A 17365-nucleotide genomic window follows, 5' to 3' on the forward strand; every position below is an offset into this window, starting at 1 on the left:
AATTAACATTTAACAGTAAAACACCAAAATAAATAGTAATGTTCTGTTAAATCAGATTTTTTTTTTTTATACAGAAGAAATGCTCCCAAAACCTCGAAGTCTCTCACAATATCTAGAAATAGTTTTTTCATAGCCAAAGAAGATTTTATTGGCCAAATATAACTTTAATAATTGCTTGACACTCTATACTTTAGATCAGTGGTCGTCTACCGGTCGATCTCTCAGTCTTCACTGTCGATCCCCGAACTCTCTGGACTCGCTGGCTGTCGTCGCGCCGTAGATCAGCTGTGTGTCGGTTGTCTGTTTTTCACACGCGCTGTGTGTCCGCTACTGGCGTCTGAGCTGCTGGTTTATATCCTGCATTTCCTTCAAGAACAAGTTGGTTTATGTACGAAACTAAATGTGAGGACTCTACGGTATGAAGATGCGCATCTTTCGGTCTGTCGATAACAATCAAAGGCCCGTTAGAACAAATGAGTGGATTCCCGAAAGTGAAACGCTGGAGTGCTTTTACTTTGAAACGGGTTCGGGAAGTGATGTAAATACATTTGTGTCATAAACAGATAAACATTGTGGTTCACAGCAGAATAAACAGAGGAAATGATCTTACCTAAGTTTTAATGTTTTTCTGATGAATTTATGTCACAAACAAATGGTTGCAACATTTCTGTATGCCTTTTCAAAATAAAAGCACTCCAGCGTTTCTGTTAATGGAATCCATTCTCTTGTTTTAAAAAAAATTTTTTATTGGGAAATATTTGCAAGAGCGGAAGCTGCACGGCTTCATACTGTGTAGTACTGGTATTTATTTGAGTACAAGGGACTTCTTTCATACAATTAGACAATAATCATATTTGTTGCCATATTCAAATAAAAGCCTTTATGTAAAACCATTGTGCTGCAGTAGCAGCTCCTCTGCAGAACATGATGTGGAACTGAGAAGCTACATATTTTGCATTGTAAATATGAATGATATTAATTTGAATATTGTGCATTGAATAGAAAAAGTTGCACAACTGCCTCTCTTTGTGTATATTTATTTCTTGTACATTCAGCCTTTAACACAAATTGCAAAAAATAATAAATATGACCCTAAGTGGGTTTTTTGGAAGATATCAGGGTGGTAGATCTCGGCTTACGTTTGGAATTAAAAAGTGATCTTGGGCTCGAAAAGGTTGGTGACCACTGATCTAGATAGTTTTACTATATATTTTATATTCGTGACCTTGTTCTATGAAAGCCATTTGACATGAATGACAGGTCGAGTTTTTTTGTACTTTTTCTGTCATTCGTACTAACTTAATTAGGATTATCCAGAAAATGTCTTGAAAACTATTTGTGAATAACGGGAACCTTAATATAAAACAATGATTTGTATACTCCGTGTACGTTTTGCATGTAAATCTCGGCCAAAACTAACAAATAAACAAACAAAACATGTAACAACAACTGTCAAAATAATGTAATGGGGTAAAGAGTAAAATGTTTCAGACCTGATGAACACACAGTGATTTCAGTGACTTCTTACTCAGAGATGAGGTTTTATAAATGCTAAAAAATACATGCAGTACAAGAACCTCATTTATATTCGACATATGAATACAAAGAAACAAATGGAAGAGGAAGTCTAGGTTGCAGGTAAGATCTTAGATAAATAAGTCAAATGATGTGAATGAAGAATAATCAACCCACAAAGCCATTTGAGACATTGAATTTGAAACCAACACAGGATATTAATGTGTTGACCAAAATAAAAAAAGGGGAAGTTTCAAAAGGCTGCGAACATTACTCAGAAAAGAGCTTTATTAATAAACCCTCAAATTCAGAGAAGTAGTCAGTCTTACAGTAGATGGGGACTGCGTTGGTCACAGGACGGAGAAAAGGTATTGAAAGAAAATATTCAACTTCTGTGTTGTTTTTTTTAAAGTTTTGTTTGTTTTTGCCTGAGGTTAACAAATTTTTCTTCGGCTCAGCTTGTTGGAGATTGTAAGTTCAACTTCAGGATAAAAATTGGAAAAAGGGAATGACAATTCTCTGATTAATCACAAATCTGACATTTTAAATGCTTTTATATTTGCACATAAAGCAGACATAGCGTGAACTGTAGTTAGTGAAGCCTGAGCCTGTTACTATTCTTTTTAGTATGGAAGATAATTTTCTTAAGAAGAGGAAGGTGACTTTTCCAGTCTAAAAAAAGCAACATTTCCCTCATGGTAATATAAGACTCAACAGACAACTTTATTTAACCAGCAACAATATTGAAGAGGTTGTTGAAAGGCCGGCGCATGTATGTGTTGTAAATGTACCGTAAATGCAAATGACAGACATTATGCATGACTGCGTCAACCATAAGTTACTGTGGCTGACTTTTCCAGTGTCGTGTGGTGTTGAGGTACCATCAGCATTTACTGTTTACTGTGTCCACTGACAGATAGTGGCTGCACCTGTTCATGGTCTCACTCTCTATTCACACTATCTGCAACAAGAACAACCACACCATGGTAAGTCCTATTCTAAAATATCCAATATACTGTAAATGTTCACTGTTGTTAACTGAACCTAAAGCAAATTTCTGCCAATTCTCTTTTTGAAAATTAATCCTTAAAGTCTTTATTTTCCCACTTTCACCTTCTTTTATTTTCTCCTTTTTGCCCTTTTCTCCAGGTGCTGAATTGTACCCTGATAGATGATGTGCTGGAGAGGTATTATTTGTCCCCATTCTATGCTATTGAGTTCTGCATCGGTTTCCCTGGCAACCTCTTGGTCGTGCTCGGCTATATATTTTGCCTGCCAGTCTGGCACAGCTGCAACATTTACCTCTTCAACCTGGCAGTCTCCGACCTCATTTTCCTCTGCACGCTGCCACGCCTCTCCTACCTCTATGCAAACGAGCAAGTGGAAACCAATCCGTATGCTTGCATTATCAACCGCTACGTCCTGCACGTCAATCTCTACTCTTCCATCCTCTTCATGGTCTGGGTTTGCATGGACCGCTTCCTGCTCATAAAGCATCCGATGAAGAACCACTACCTGCTGAGGCCTCGGGCGGCCCTGCTTGTGGCAGGGCTGAGCTGGCTGGCCGTCAATGTGGAGGTGGCTCCAATGATAGCGCTGATGGTTCAGGACCTGCAGAGTGGAAACTGGAGTCTCTGCAAGGATTTTGCCAGCCTGAAAGGAGAAGTTAACCCGTTTGGATACAGCCTGGCGCTCACCTTGACTGGTTACATCCTTCCCATGGTTGCAATGTGTGGTTTCTCCTACCAAATCGCACATCTGCTCCATGTCCATGAAAGGGCTCTGCAGCACAGGGCCACATCGTACAAGAAGACTCTGAGGGTCGTTGCCTCAGCGGCGGCCATGTTTCTGGTTCTCTACACTCCGTACCACGTGCTGAGAAACGTTACGATAGCCATCTGGCAGCCCTGGGCAGGAGTGAAGCTCTGCACGGGGATGTACGTGCAAGGCCTGTACATCTTGACCCGACCCCTGGCCTTCATGCACAGCGTCATCAACCCCGTCTTCTACTTCCTCATGGGTGACAAGTTCAGACAGCTTCTGTTTGCTAAGCTCAGGAAGCTGCTCAGGAAGACAGAACGGCCAAGACAACCAGCCTGACAAGATCCCTGCATGAAAAGGTATTGCACGTCCACACATGTGAAAGAGCTCTCTCTTTACATATTGTATTTTATTAAAAATGTCGCCTATATGCTTTCCCTTGTTTCATTTTGTATAATTGTGTAATATTTTCATAGATATAGGCAAATTTCCATCTATCAAAATATTGTCAAACTGTGAGTTATTATTGATATTGAGGGACATTTTTGGTGACTATTATTAATGATATTTTGTATTGACCTCACATTATTTTTTGTAAATTGATTTTAATAAATTCATATATTGTAACTGAGACAAATTCTCTTTCAATGTTTTTTAAAATAAAGTAACTGGTAAACAAACTTCATGCATTTAAAGGTCAGTCCTTGTTACTGTTTTAATATTAAAGCTCAGTTTCTATCTGTTTCTGTACTTATATTAGTTCTGAATGTAATAAAATATACCTTGACTCATAACTGGCTGTTTCTCATTTTACTAAGTGATGGAGGATGACAAATATCAACTGTGTAAGTTTCCGCCTTCACATAAAACACATTTTATGTTTCAACAGTGGCTAAATCAGTAGCTTCCTCTGAAGAAAATAGTTGTGAAACACGTTTTGAGTTCTGTATACATTTATTATAATTCTTTTCCACACAGAATTTTTCATTTATAATATTCTTTAAATGCTGCTTTTATTCGTTTTCATGTTATATTTTGCATGTTTTTACTTTTTTTTATGTGTAAATCAATTTGTAACTTTTTTTTTAGTTCTGTATGAATAAAGATATTGTTTTTATTAAATAGTTTATACATATTTGTAATTATTCTGTCATCTTGTCTGTTTAAACCTAGTGATATTTTCTGATAGTACCCATATATATATATGTGTGTCTAAAGGTGGAATGATCTGTAGGTCTTAGCTCTCTTCATACTTGACTGTCATTGACCTCTGATGTTAAACTAAAACCCTGAATCCTCATTAAATGCATTTAACTCCATGCTGCTTTAAGACATCAGCCAGGATCAGGCGCCTCAGTCTTAACAATGATCACACCAAGCCTGAGCCGTCATTTCATTTACACTGGCGTCTCTCCTGGGATGAACAAAGGGGGAAGAAAGAATGAAATATTAGGTGTGCAGGTTTCGAGTTTCATAAAGAAAGCCAGAGGAGCGGTACTGAGAGGGAGCCACTGAGATAAAGCAGCAGGAAGGTACACGTGAATACAAACACAAAACCTGAAGCTCTGTATTAAATATAATGTGATACCCTAATGTAATAACCCTTTTGAAAGATGATCCAGTGTCAGAGTTCAGACAACGGAGGCTGGGAAAAATTGCATCACGGGGCACATGCTCTTTGTAAAGCTTTTCTTTGTAAGGTTACTGTAAATGTGTTGTTTCTTAAAGTGCTTATCTCAAGAGATAATAATGACTTAACGTCATAAAGAAAATGCCCTGATGAGCCAATTGGCTTCGGATTCATTTAGAGAATTTGACATTTGAAAATTAAGATTTATCGTCCTATTCGTGTGTGTGTGTGTGTGTGTGTGTGTGTGTGTGTGTGTGTGTGTGTGTGTGTGTGTGTGTGTGTGTGTGTGTGTGTGTGTGTGTGTGTGTGTGTGTGTGTGTGTGTGTGTGTGTGTGTGTGTGTGTGTGTGTGTGTGTGTGCGCTTACTCACATTCTTGTTTTTGAACACAGCAACCACTTGTCGACACTCTACACTATACTATTGGCCGTCTGCTTACCTGCACACTGGGCCAGTGTACAGTAGGACCACATGAGTGTTCCACTCCACACCGGGGAGCTGTGGTTTGTTTTGTTTTATGCCTCCTGACGAACGAGGTTGACCTTTCTGAATAATGCTCTTGTGTAAATGGATTGTTCACACTCGTGCGTCAGCCTCTCTACCTTTCCGACCTCTTGGGTAGAATGTGTGTGTGTGGGTGGTGGATTGGTGGACATATTTGCAGTATGTTTGCGGATCATCTGTTCTCTCTGCCTCAGCTACATGAACCCTCACATATCACCGTGTAGCGCCGAGCGGATTTGGTTTGTCCGAGTCAGAATGTCCTCCTGTTCACTTTCGCTGTGTAAATTTACATATATGATCGCAGTCACCAGCTTGTCCCGCCCTGTTTGCTGTCCCCTAGCAACAGAGCTGCAGTTGGACAACAAGAGAAAGTTTAAACACCCCTCGGCTTTTTCAACATGAGCACCATTCCCTGTTAGGTTGAGTTGAAGTGTGATACGTAAACATTGGACTTCTCGTCATTTGCCAGTGCAATGAGCTCTTTGAAAAACACTTAGTCACTGAAGCGCAATGAATCCTGGGATAGGTTCGGATGAATCCCCTGAATCGAGACAGTTATTGTTGATCACCTTACTTCTACTTCTGCTTCCAGCCCTTGTGATTGTCTGCACCTGTCCGAATGTGTTTCCTGCCTCCTTTGTGTACTTAGTCTCTTTGTTTCCACTTGTCTTTGTCTGTTCGGTTCGAATCTGTTCAACCCAGCTGCTGTGTCTCCTCTCCTCTCCTGTTCTGAGTTTCTGTTTCTGTTTTTGGGTCATCTGTGTTTTCTTGCAGCCTTCTGATTGTAAGCCAGTAAATTGTATTTGATTAAATAAGTTTTCCTAGTTTTTTTGTGTATGTCTGCATTTGGATCGAGTTTTAAAACAAAGGTTTCTTGAACTTTCAAATCGGTGAAACAAAAAAAGGAACTAAACTTAATACAACAAATTTGATCTTGATTACATTTTTGGCAATATAGCCCCCATGTCTTTCTCTTCCTTACGCTGGACGTGATCGCACACAAAGTACAATTCATTAGTGGTGAAAGGTCAAGTCAATTTATTGTCAGATGACATTAAAATGAAAAATGCAAATCAAACTCTCTACGAGAGGGAATCCAACACACACATAGCAAGAGTCATATTTACAACTGAAAACGAAGCAGTGCTTAATCAAAGGAGCCACGTTTCCCAGCAGTGCTTTGACTTGTTTGAAAAGTTACATACTTTAAGAGGTTGTTTATTTTCTTTTTTTCTAAATGAGTCACTGGAAAGAAAATGACAGAGAGAAAACATCGAAACAAAGACAAGCCTAAAAGCTGAGTCAAGAAAATCACATCTGTTTCATATCAACTGTAACTAACCTCATTTTAACCTTTACCTCCCTGTTATCTTTCAGATAGCCAGAAGACACAAGGTGATTTCACCAACGGACATAAAGATAAACAGGGGGACACTAGTTTATGGTTTCAAGTCATGATTTTTGGACTTTAGGGGCTAAAGGTTGACTGACAAACTGCAGTGAGATCAGTGATACGCATGTAGTGTTGGTGCAAGACATTTACTTAATCTATATTTCTACACACAGTTTCATGTCATAATTTCCTCATGAAGCCAGAACTTGTTCTTACAACCTCCTCTAACAGGAACCAAGGAAAAATTCTATCTTATTTATTACTCAACCAATTCCCATGAAATGTTGATGAGGTGAGGCATGACTATGAGCCGAGGAAACACCCAACCAATCTTGGTGTGGATCTGGATGAGGGGGCAGATCCAGGCATGGTTCAATTTCATTTTCGTTAATTTCTCACAATGATTCACGGATCTTGACGGTCTTGAGGCATGAGTTCTATTCTAGTTTGTTTGTTTGCATGTTAGTTAGAAGCGTAACACAAAAAAATACCAGCGATAAGCATGAAACGTGTTGGAAAGTGTCTCTTTTCCATTCATCACATGTGTATGCACGGTGTGAGGACTGCTGAGAGGTTGCTATAGCATCGGCTCTACTTGTATCTAACTAACAGAAATAGCAATACTCTGTGTGGAATGTGGCTTATCATATTTATTTGGGTGTAGCCCTCATGTTACAAAGCAAACAGGCAAAAACATATTTATTTTGTTACTACTGCACGTGGGTGGAAATGACACTAGGTGCAGGAATGTGTTTTCCTTATAAAGATACCATTGGATTATACCATTGAATTGTACCATAGTTATTATACCAGCATATGTGAGCTGTTATTTGTTTAGTTGCTCAAACTACTCAGGTTTAGTTCTGACGTCGGTGACCTTCAAACGTGAGACGTGATTTTGCAAATACATCCAAACCTTCTCAGGTTTCAGTGTCAGCTTGCGCTCAGTGATGAATGTTAACTTTGGCCGAGGCGACCGTATTTTCTTGCTGTTGTGAAAATCCTGTTCTGCTTTGCCAAGATTTGTCCTGGATTCTGAAAAACCTCTAATGGGAAAGCAATTTGTGTAATGAGTGGTATGCATGACTAATATGATCTTGAGGCAGTGGACAGGTAGCAGTTCCTGCAGGGGGATGGCAGAATGAGCCAGGGCCAGTTAGTCAGCTAAAAATAAATGAATGACCATACCCATAACAACTTTAGCGATGTTGCGGGGTTTGACTTCTTTTCCCCTCAGATTTCTCTGGGTAATTTGATGGTTGTTGTGCACGTTTGTGTACAAGTGATGATTACCTCCGCTTAAGGGAATGAATCTGTTTGTTTTACAGGATTACACCAAATCTACAAGACCGATTAGCATGAAACCCAGTGGACAGACGCAGTGGGTTCATGTGGATTCTCTGCAAATCAAAATAAATCTGGATTTAGTGAATTTAAATGTAGTTCGATAAGGGGACTATCAGGCATTGGCTGAGGTGTGCCCTCTATAGTGCCAATCTAGTTTCATATGTATTGTGTTTTACTCATATACATACGTGAAATACTTTTAAATATTATTTCAAATTCTCATTTCCTGACCTGCTATTTAATGAATTAGTGGGACAATAAATGAAGTTAATATATTTCTAAATATATTTACAGAAATTATAGCCTGACCAACAAATAAGAATTAACAATAAAAAGTTAAACACCAGAAGGAAAGAAAATTGCACCTAAACAAACATTGGTGCATTGTGGCGATACGTCAGGAGTTTTTACAAGTTTTCCTTGAGCCATTTGATATAGTTGTCTGTCATGCGGCGTCCAATCAGGAAGTCAGTCGGCCACACGGTGAACATCAGCGCTCCGTGAAATCCCGTGTCATAGTGTTCATGTGACACCTCGACGCCAGCAGCCCGGAGCCGCGTGACATACATGATGCCATCATCCCGGAGCACGTCATACTCACATGTCATAATGTAGGCCTTGGGCAGGGAGCGTAAGGCCGCGTCTGGAACCAGCAGTGGCGACGCCCTCGGGTCGGCCAATGATCGAGACGGTCCGTCCATCCCCACTGCCTCCCCTCCGACTCCCTGCACCACAGCGGGCGCACTGTAGTTGTACTCTCTGTGGTACGTTTCAGGAAGGAAGGCGCTCCAGTCGACAAACTTCAGCAGGCTGGAAGACTCGGGGTTGTTGTGGGTGTTCGCCATCATGGCTCTGAAAAAAGCCTTGTCGCTGGTGAAGTACTCGCTCCAGAACCGCACCATGAGGGTCCGGGGTAGAATGGGCATGTCCCGGTTCTGCTGATATGAAGGAGTGTTGAGGTCCAGCGCCTGCAGCACTGGGTAGATGAGCGCCTGGGCCTTCAACTGGATCTGCTGCCCAGGCTCTTTCAGTAACTGTGGAGAGAGATGGAGAGAATCAGCTTGTGTTCAAATAAAATCCTAAAGAAAAAACAGACTATTTCGCCATCAGATGAAATATGAGCTGATGGTTTTTCTTAGTCAACCAGCATGTGATCAGATGTACCAGTCATGGTTGTCAACTTCGGGCGTTCTCCATTTGTCTTTGTCTCCACTGAGCTGCCAAGAATTACTGTGTGAGGACAAACGGGCTAGAACACGCTTTTCTCATGGATGCAGTGAGATAAGAGGACTGGTACAGTACTGACGTTGTCCAGCAACGGTTGATCCAGGAATGTTTCTTCACTTTCTTTAACATTGGGAGGGAGGGCATTCTTCCTAACCCTAACCCTTCTTTTTTATTTCTCAGAAAATAATTCAAGGATCTTGAAAAAAAATCTAGCATTTTCAGGGGACTGATATTTATGAATGTGTGCAATTTGATGCAGAATATAAATCCGGATCTTTTGAATTTAAATGTAAATGAGATCCCTATTGAACCTCAGCGGAGGTTTGTACTCAGTTGAGAACACGAGCATCTTCAGTTCAAAGCCAGTCCTAAAAAACAAAGCAAATGTATACTTCCTTTACCTGGGAACATGAAACATGAAAGTTCATGGGAAACCCTAGTTTTACGTTTTTTCCTTGTTCGTACTCTGATGGGCCATCATGGATTCCCATGATTATTCTCCATATTTGCTGTGGTGCAGTAAAAAGAGGACTTCATCCTCGCCATGACTTGGCCAGCATGGGCACCTGGTGCGGGGCCAACATCATGATCATACATGGGCATGAGGAGAAAAGTCGTGCGGAGTCCTGTAAAGCCGTTCTTGGCTCTTTAGGCCGACATCACAGTTGCTGAGAGGAAGAATTGGAAATGTCGGGAGATTGCTGTCTGTATCGAGCCAGTTCTCCTAGCGCTGAATCAGCCCATGCTGCATGGCTCACTGTTTACATACAGATGCAAAATCATTGAGATGTAGCGTTTTCAACTCAACCTTAATGGGTCTTTAATCTTGCATACAACAAAACATAGTCTTATCTGTTCTTAAGACTTTGTAAAGCTGTGCTGAAGCTCACAGGTAGCATCAGAAAATGCACCCACAACCTAAACTTCAGTCACTATTAGAAAATGAAATTCCAAAGAGATTATCTTGGGAGAGTTGAACTTCCTGCTATGCTGCGGCTCACTGTCTCCAACCTCACTTTATCTCCTCAGCTACCTGTTGCCGGTGGCACTGCTGAAAATGTGGTTGTTCTTACTCTTTTGACCTTTAATCGTGTGATCAAATCACAGAATAACCTAAATCCTTGTGAGTGCATGTTTACTGTGGATACACACTTGTTACTTCTGGTCAGCTGCAACGAGTTCTTTCTCCTTCGACTGTTAACATGGATTTGTGTGAGATTTGCTCTAATTGAACACAGCTACATAGCTGAGATCCATCGCACAGCTATACATGTCAGAGTAGATCAATGTTGGCTATCTCAGGCGCTAAACACGTGTTCTTGTGGTTCAGTAATATTTTCCATAAACCGGGTTATTAATCGTGTCTCATGTCATCTCGTCATACAGGGTTTTTATTTCCATGTGCACCAGACGAACAGAGCTGACAAAAAAATAGCTTCAGAACCTGTTGAGAGACGGCAGCGGCCAGGTTCCCTCCAGCACTATCCCCAGACACAGCTATGCGTCCTGGGTCCACAGAGTACTGGGCCAGCACCCCCTTCTGGAGGAAGTGTTTGACAACACGGTACACGTCCTCATACGGGACGGGGAAGTGGTGAGCGGGGGCAAGGCGGTACCTTTAAAAATAGAAAGGTACAGGATTAAAGCTGGAACATAAATAAATGAGAGGACAGGACGAGACAGAAAACAGTTTGAGCTTGGAAAAAATAAACATGTTGATAATGTCAAGAGACGACGTAACAGGATGGAAAAAGGACAAAACCACAGACGTTTTTTTTTCTTATTAGCTTAAGACTTAAATCGGTTTGAAACAGAAGTACAAACAGTACTCAGATGTCTCATTTAATCTGATCATGTTTGGGAGAAGGAGAATGAAGTATGTGAAAGAGAAAGCTGCTGCTGCTGAAGCCAAACGGGCAGGAAAATATAAAATCAGACTTATTAAGAATAATGCAAGAAATTGACAGCTAACACACATGAACTAAATAATGGTCTTTTAGTTTGTGTTTGTTTTGAATTTTCACTGATTCCCCAGGGAATAAATTATGGATCCTGATGAAAAGGCACACATACTTGAGGATTGATATACAAGTCTTTGCAATTTGGAGCACTTGATCAAATTTAAGGGGAGTATTGGCCCTTCACCGCAGTATGCTCACTACCATTGTGGTTCATTTAAAAATGTATCTGAAGTTTTACTATTTAAAAAAAAAAAAAAATTCAGTCAAATATACAGAGGGGTCCAAAAGTCTGAGAACATCTTGGGAAACTGGTTAAAAAGTTCCAGTTGCATGACCGCAGTGTTTTGTAATATCCTATGAAGCCAACAACAGACAAGTATAAACAGCCATGTCATTTCAAATAAATTCCTCTAAACTTGCTCACTTCAAATGTGTCGCAACAGCTTAGGGGCGAAATAAGGTCCATTACATTCATTCACTGAAAGTGTTTTCTTTCTTTGCACTGACCCGTGCCCTGCTGGTGTCATCTCTATAGATGTTTCAGTCTATGAGCTAAGATGTTACACATGGCTGACCCTGAGTCTGTGAAGTGCTGGAATTACCCACTGAACCTTTAACAAATTGCACACAGGAATTTGGATGGAGGCAGATAAGGAAATGTGCTCCCACAGCCCGTACACATAAACTGATCCACTCCAACTTGCACAGTCAAATACGCTGCATCAACAAACACAATTCACACACATAAGAAAAAAGAAAGTGTGACTTAATGACTGAGTCACCTCACTTGTTGACTGATAAAACCATGAGTGGTGGATAAGGGGATAGAGGGAGTATTGGCAGGATAAAGTTACAGTGCAGAGGGAGTTGGAAGCGGATGTGCCAAAGACCAACAGTGAGTGCAGCAATGAAAGCCTGTTTCTACTGCATCTTCACTTCCATCTGTTCTGTGGCTAATGAGGGAGGACAGGCTCATATGACAAAACAAAACTCTGTGTGAGGAAAAGTGCAAAGGAAAGATGGCATTTGTATTCATCAGTAACACAAATGAAACGACTTTGGTGGCTTTATAATGTAGATGTACCTCTGCCAAATTAAGTTTTGTTTTAACTTTGTTCATTGTAGGTTTTCTTTCTCTTTCTCTGCAGCTTTCCCACAGAATTCATTCAATCTATGGTGGTAGCGGGGGGGATGTAGGTACAGAGAAGTAACAGGTAGAGAGAATAAAGAGTGAAAGACAAGTTCTCGTGAGAGAGAGAGCTGCATTCATGCCACTTGTAGGTACATGCACAACTGCAGCTGAATATATGAGGTCCGGCTGCCTGCGTGGATGGTAACAACTTTATGGTCCAAAATGGCAAATGCAAATGGCAAAGCAAAAAGCATTGCACACGGCCATACAATGCTGCAATGGAGCAGAGTTAGAGATCTCTAATGTGATGAGAAGAGTATAATATTTTGGTTCACTATCAAACTGTGGCGGGACAAATTAGAATATAGCGTGCCACCACAGTCAAGATAATTGATGGGAAACACAGTTTTGACATAGTGAGGTGGGGCAGCACCCTTCAAGTTTGACTCTTAGTTAGCAGTTAGTGGAGGAAGGATACGGTATGAGTCGGAGAATAACTCATTAAGGATCAGGGGGCAGATCCATCACTTTCTTTAACATAGCGAGATAAAGCGTTTTTCAACATTTCCATTGATTTCTCAGAGAATAATTCGTGGATCCGGATGGGAACACACTATTTAGGGGACTGGTATTTATGAGTGTGAGCAATTTGATGCAAATCCAAATAAAAATCCAGATCAAGTGAATTTGCATTGGACTGTTGGGCCTTGTCAGAGGTATGTGCTCTCTGAGTGTCATTATAATTGGAGATTGATGCAGGGGGCAATTGTTGCAGTTGCTGTGTTGTTGACTCAGCAGTTTTTGCACTACATCATCTGCATAAAGCTGACTATAGAATAATACTTACTCCACAGAAAGAACAACTGCATCGAGCTCAGTGACTAATTCTCTGGCTAGTTGATCGTATGGACTCATTCCTGCAAAGACAGAGGAGACAGACAGATCAGAACAGAGACTCCAAAGCACCTCAGACATCCACAGAAACTGACTTCCATCACCTTACATGAAGCTCACACTGCAGATTAACATGTCTAGAGGCAACTCTTGGCAAGAGCCACATTACTGTAATAGCTGCAGCCAGTCAACAGATTGCAAGAGCAGCATGCCATGTGTCAAACTGCATGCCACGTCTTTAGGTTTTGGACTGGCAGGGGTAAACACCCTCTGAGGTCGCCCACCGCTCCAGCAGCCGGCACATTATTTCCTCAGGAAAACCTGAGAAAGCTTTTTCGCATTTGACAGTTAGTTCATTATTTATGTAGCTGTCACCACAGCTGTCATCGGGCGCCTGTAAAGTCATTTATAACATCAATCAAACAGTGAATGCTGACTCTGAGTAATGGTGTAATTACCGCACGATGAAGACATCACAAGAACATGGGTATTGCCCACTCATCCGTCTTTGACGCATTCTTTAGTCAGAGAGTCGTAATTATACAGGATGAACAAGAAGACAGGCAAAACCCATCAACTTACGGGAGCTGCCGAGACACCATCCTCCCCCGTGCAGGTATATGATGGCTCTCCTGAGTTCTCCGCCATCGCCCTGTTGCTTCGGCTGGTAGAGCACCACCTCCACTCCGTCGAAGTGTTCGTCTGTCACCTTGACGTGCTCGTCGGACATGGGCACCACCTTTTCGGCCAGAGTAATGACGTACATTACCCCCATGTAGTCCTTCAGCCCCAGTAATTCACTGAGGTCTGCCTGGAGAGAGAAGCACATTACATAATTTACCGTGTACATAAGTTACTGTAAATCAGTTAATTCTACGAAAGCGACCACCTTCACTAAAGCTCATAATATCCTAAACAAAAAGCCCTAAGATGCTAAACTATGTGGCCACGTCACAGCGCGAGCAAGGGAGAGGCTACAGTCATGTGAATGTTGTCTGGTAACACGTCAACAGCCCCCTGGAGTTATTCGTCTTTAGACGTCTTTGATGGGTTATAAAAGAAATGAGGCTATAAAAGCTTCACCCCTGGTGCATCATGTCAGATGAGGTAAGCAGTCGGTGGCTGGCATGAGGGGAATCAGCTGATGCACTTCTGCTGTGGCCACATATCAGAGAGTCATCCACTCCGAAGTATCAGGCATTCATATCGTGAAAGGGAAAAAAAACAACTACTGAAGCATTCTCCTACTTTCTGCCCAAAAGAATAAAAATGATAATTTGCTCAAGTAAAAATAGAAGTAGCCTCACAGAATAGGTTACACTGTAAAACTAAAACTTATTGTAAAAGTACTGGAACATACGCTGACGCGGCCAAAGCACTACAACCATCTGCCTAACATTGCGTAAGTCTCCATGGTGCTGCCAAAACAGCTCTGAACCGTTGAGGCATGGACTCCACAAGACCTCTGAAGGTGCCCTGTGGTATCAGGCACTGGGACTTTCGCATCAGATCCTTTAAGTCCTGTAAATTGCAGGTGGGACCTCAGTGGATCAGACTTGTTTTTTTCCAGCACATGCAAGCACGCAAGGTTTTCCCAGAAGCAGAGCATCACGCTGCCTCTGCACTCTGCATGTGCACTTCCTGTAGTGCGTCCTGCTGCTGCAGCCTCTCGCCCCAGTCATTCACATGATGTAAAAGAAAATGAGATTCTTTTGACCAGGCCATCTTCTCTGACTGCTGTGTGGCTCAGTTTCTGACACTCATGCATATTGGAGGTGTGTCCTGCTGTGGACGGGGGTCAGCAAAGGGCACGCTGACTCGCTTTGTGGCCATACAGCCCCTTATGCAGCAGGATGTGTGTTTCTATCAAAGCCAGGATTAAGGTTTTCAGCCATTTGTGCTCTTTTGTGGGATGGGACCACACCTGCCATAGCCTTGGCCTTATGCACCCATGACCTTTCCCCAATTCCCCTTCTCTGGACCACTGCATACCGGGAACACCCCACGACACCTGCAGCTCTTGGAGATGATCTGACCCGGTTCTGCAGCCATCACAGTTTAGCCCTTGTCAAACTCGCTCTAATCTCATGCAAACCTGTTTTTCATGTTGTAAAATTAAATCAACCTCAAGAACTGACATTGCGGCTAATCAGTGTAACTGTCACTTGCGATTAGTGTCGACATTCTCCAAGTCTAAAATTGAATTAAAGCACCCTGACCACGAGAGGATGCCTGCATGCCTGAGCCGACATCTGGTTACGGCTAAAGTAAAAGGTTTGATTCAGTGACAAGTTAGACGTAAATAAATAAATAATAAAGATAATCTGAATATTTTAAGAATAAAATGTCCATGCTAAAAGTCTTTCAAACTTAACCCACTCTCCCTGCAGCAATAAATAACAAAGCCCTGTTGTGTCAGAGGCAGCGTCCTGCACTCACTGTCACTTTTTTCCAAAGAATCTGAAAAATGTCTTCATTCATAACTGTGATCTAATAACTCAAATTGTGTGACCTTCCCAGTCGTGGATTTGATTAAATATGACTTTTTAACAGTGACGAAGATGTATGAGAATAAACCCACCATTCATTTTGCACTCAGGTTACAACCATGTAAGCACTTAAAGCATGAAACACATCACAATAAGCTCAGTGCACCGCAGGCGCCTAACACTCATCAACAGTTTCCTTAATAGGGTCTATTATTAGAACAGGTGAGCAGGCCTATACAACACATGGATTAGCATCTGATATAATCTGGGGTAACCAGTGTGTACAGTATATCTACATCAGCAAAACACAGTAAACGTTTAATGAGGCACCTTATACTCTGAGAACAGACAACAGCAAAAAAAACGTCAGTATTTTTGTATTAAATAGAAGTTTAAATTATCCAAATTTGTATAAAAGTGAATAAATAAATACAGCCAGAGTAAGCTGGTAGATTGAAGGCTATTTTATCATATAGGGATTAATTTCCAAAGTCAGAGCCATGCAGACCTAATGTCCAGCCAAGGGATGCCAGAATCCATTTGTATTCATCATTCTTACCATGTGGCTGAGACTTCGGAAGAAGCAGTTGGTCAGCATGAGTTTCCATTTCTCCTCTATCTCCTCGGGAATGGGCTCATAAATATAATAAGCTGTGAACGAGCACAGGGCGACGAATAAAATGATGCTTCCCAACCTCATTGTACAACGTGCGTCCCCGGCAGCGGTCCGACTGCAGGGTGCGAAACACAAACGGGCTGTGAGCTGCAGCTTGTTCTCAAGTCGCTCCGGTGCGCGACAAAAAGCTTTTTACGCACGGAATTCAATTTTGAATCCACACCAGCGAAATATGACAGCACGTGTCCGTTTGTCATTTGATGGTTATGTCGGCGTGCATGTTCTTGGCTTTCCCTTGCTGCTCGTGCGCGTGCCGTGATGTGTGTCCGTGTCTCGTGCAGCCGTGGAAGTCATTGCCAGTGTCAGTGATATGGAGGCTGGAGAGCGCGCGCACGCCGCGCTGCGCTCACGAGGCAGAACCGTCCCACCTCGGCCCGCGCCGCAAATTCTTCAGGTGCTTCTTAAACGTCTGCAGCTTGAACAGGATGCGCGTGGAAACGCTGTGCCAAGATGCAGCCGGTGCACTAATGTAAACATTGCACACGGTAAGAACCAGATAAGAAATATTACACCAGTGGGGATTTCTTCAGATACTCCAGATTCTTGCAGTTTGTGCGCAATAGTGTCAGCTGTGCGTAAAGGATCATTCTCCAATGTTTTCTGCACGTCCACGTCGCTTTATGACGACAGGAACCTCCATAACGCAGCAAAGTAAAGTGTCTGTAGTGCAAGTTAACCGCAGTGGCCAGGCAGCCAGAGCTAATAATATTGTTGGGTGCCAGAGCCAGATGAGTGTCGTTTCTTGGCAGACCCGACTGTCGACGCAATATGACTCTCTCAGGCACTCAGGCTCTGAAAGGGTCCTGCACAGAGGGATTGATTTAGTTCTACAGGAGCT

The 17365-nt window shown here is 41.9% G+C and overlaps 2 protein-coding genes across 2 annotated transcripts; one reads left to right on the forward strand and one right to left on the reverse strand.

Moving 5' to 3' along the window:
• The first annotated feature begins 1834 nt into the window (after positions 1-1834).
• Positions 1835-4250, forward strand: LOC118106363 (succinate receptor 1). Its single transcript, XM_035154836.2, has 3 exons — positions 1835-1883; positions 2432-2501; positions 2665-4250. Exons 2-3 carry the CDS (start codon positions 2451-2453, stop codon positions 3613-3615), a joined length of 1002 nt encoding a protein of 333 aa, XP_035010727.1. The 5' UTR covers positions 1835-1883; positions 2432-2450; the 3' UTR covers positions 3616-4250.
• A 2179-nt stretch (positions 4251-6429) lies between these two features.
• On the reverse strand, positions 6430-17211 carry aadac (arylacetamide deacetylase). Its single transcript, XM_035155047.2, has 5 exons — positions 16411-17211; positions 13945-14173; positions 13316-13385; positions 10820-10991; positions 6430-9182 (listed from the first exon to the last, which is right to left on the reverse strand). The coding sequence occupies exons 1-5, from the start codon at positions 16549-16551 to the stop codon at positions 8556-8558; spliced, it is 1239 nt and encodes a 412-aa protein (XP_035010938.2). The 5' UTR covers positions 16552-17211; the 3' UTR covers positions 6430-8555.
• Between the last annotated feature and the right edge of the window lie 154 nt (positions 17212-17365).

This window comes from Hippoglossus stenolepis, chromosome 4, assembly GCF_022539355.2.
Source record: "Hippoglossus stenolepis isolate QCI-W04-F060 chromosome 4, HSTE1.2, whole genome shotgun sequence".
NCBI lineage: Eukaryota > Metazoa > Chordata > Actinopteri > Pleuronectiformes > Pleuronectidae > Hippoglossus > Hippoglossus stenolepis.

Excerpts from the sequence above, each read along its gene's own strand:
- aadac (XM_035155047.2), bottom strand. The coding sequence starts at position 16,551 with ATGAGGTTGGGAAGCATCATTTTATTCGTCGCCCTGTGCTCGTTCACA. Across the intron at positions 13,386-13,944 it reads ATGGTGTCTCGGCAGCTCCC|GAATGAGTCCATACGATCAA; the intron begins GTAAGTTGATGG and ends CTGTCTTTGCAG. Across the intron at positions 10,992-13,315 it reads GCAGTTGTTCTTTCTGTGGA|GTACCGCCTTGCCCCCGCTC; the intron begins GTAAGTATTATT and ends CTATTTTTAAAG.
- LOC118106363 (XM_035154836.2), top strand. The coding sequence starts at position 2,451 with ATGGTCTCACTCTCTATTCACACTATCTGCAACAAGAACAACCACACC. Across the intron at positions 2,502-2,664 it reads ACAAGAACAACCACACCATG|GTGCTGAATTGTACCCTGAT; the intron begins GTAAGTCCTATT and ends CCTTTTCTCCAG.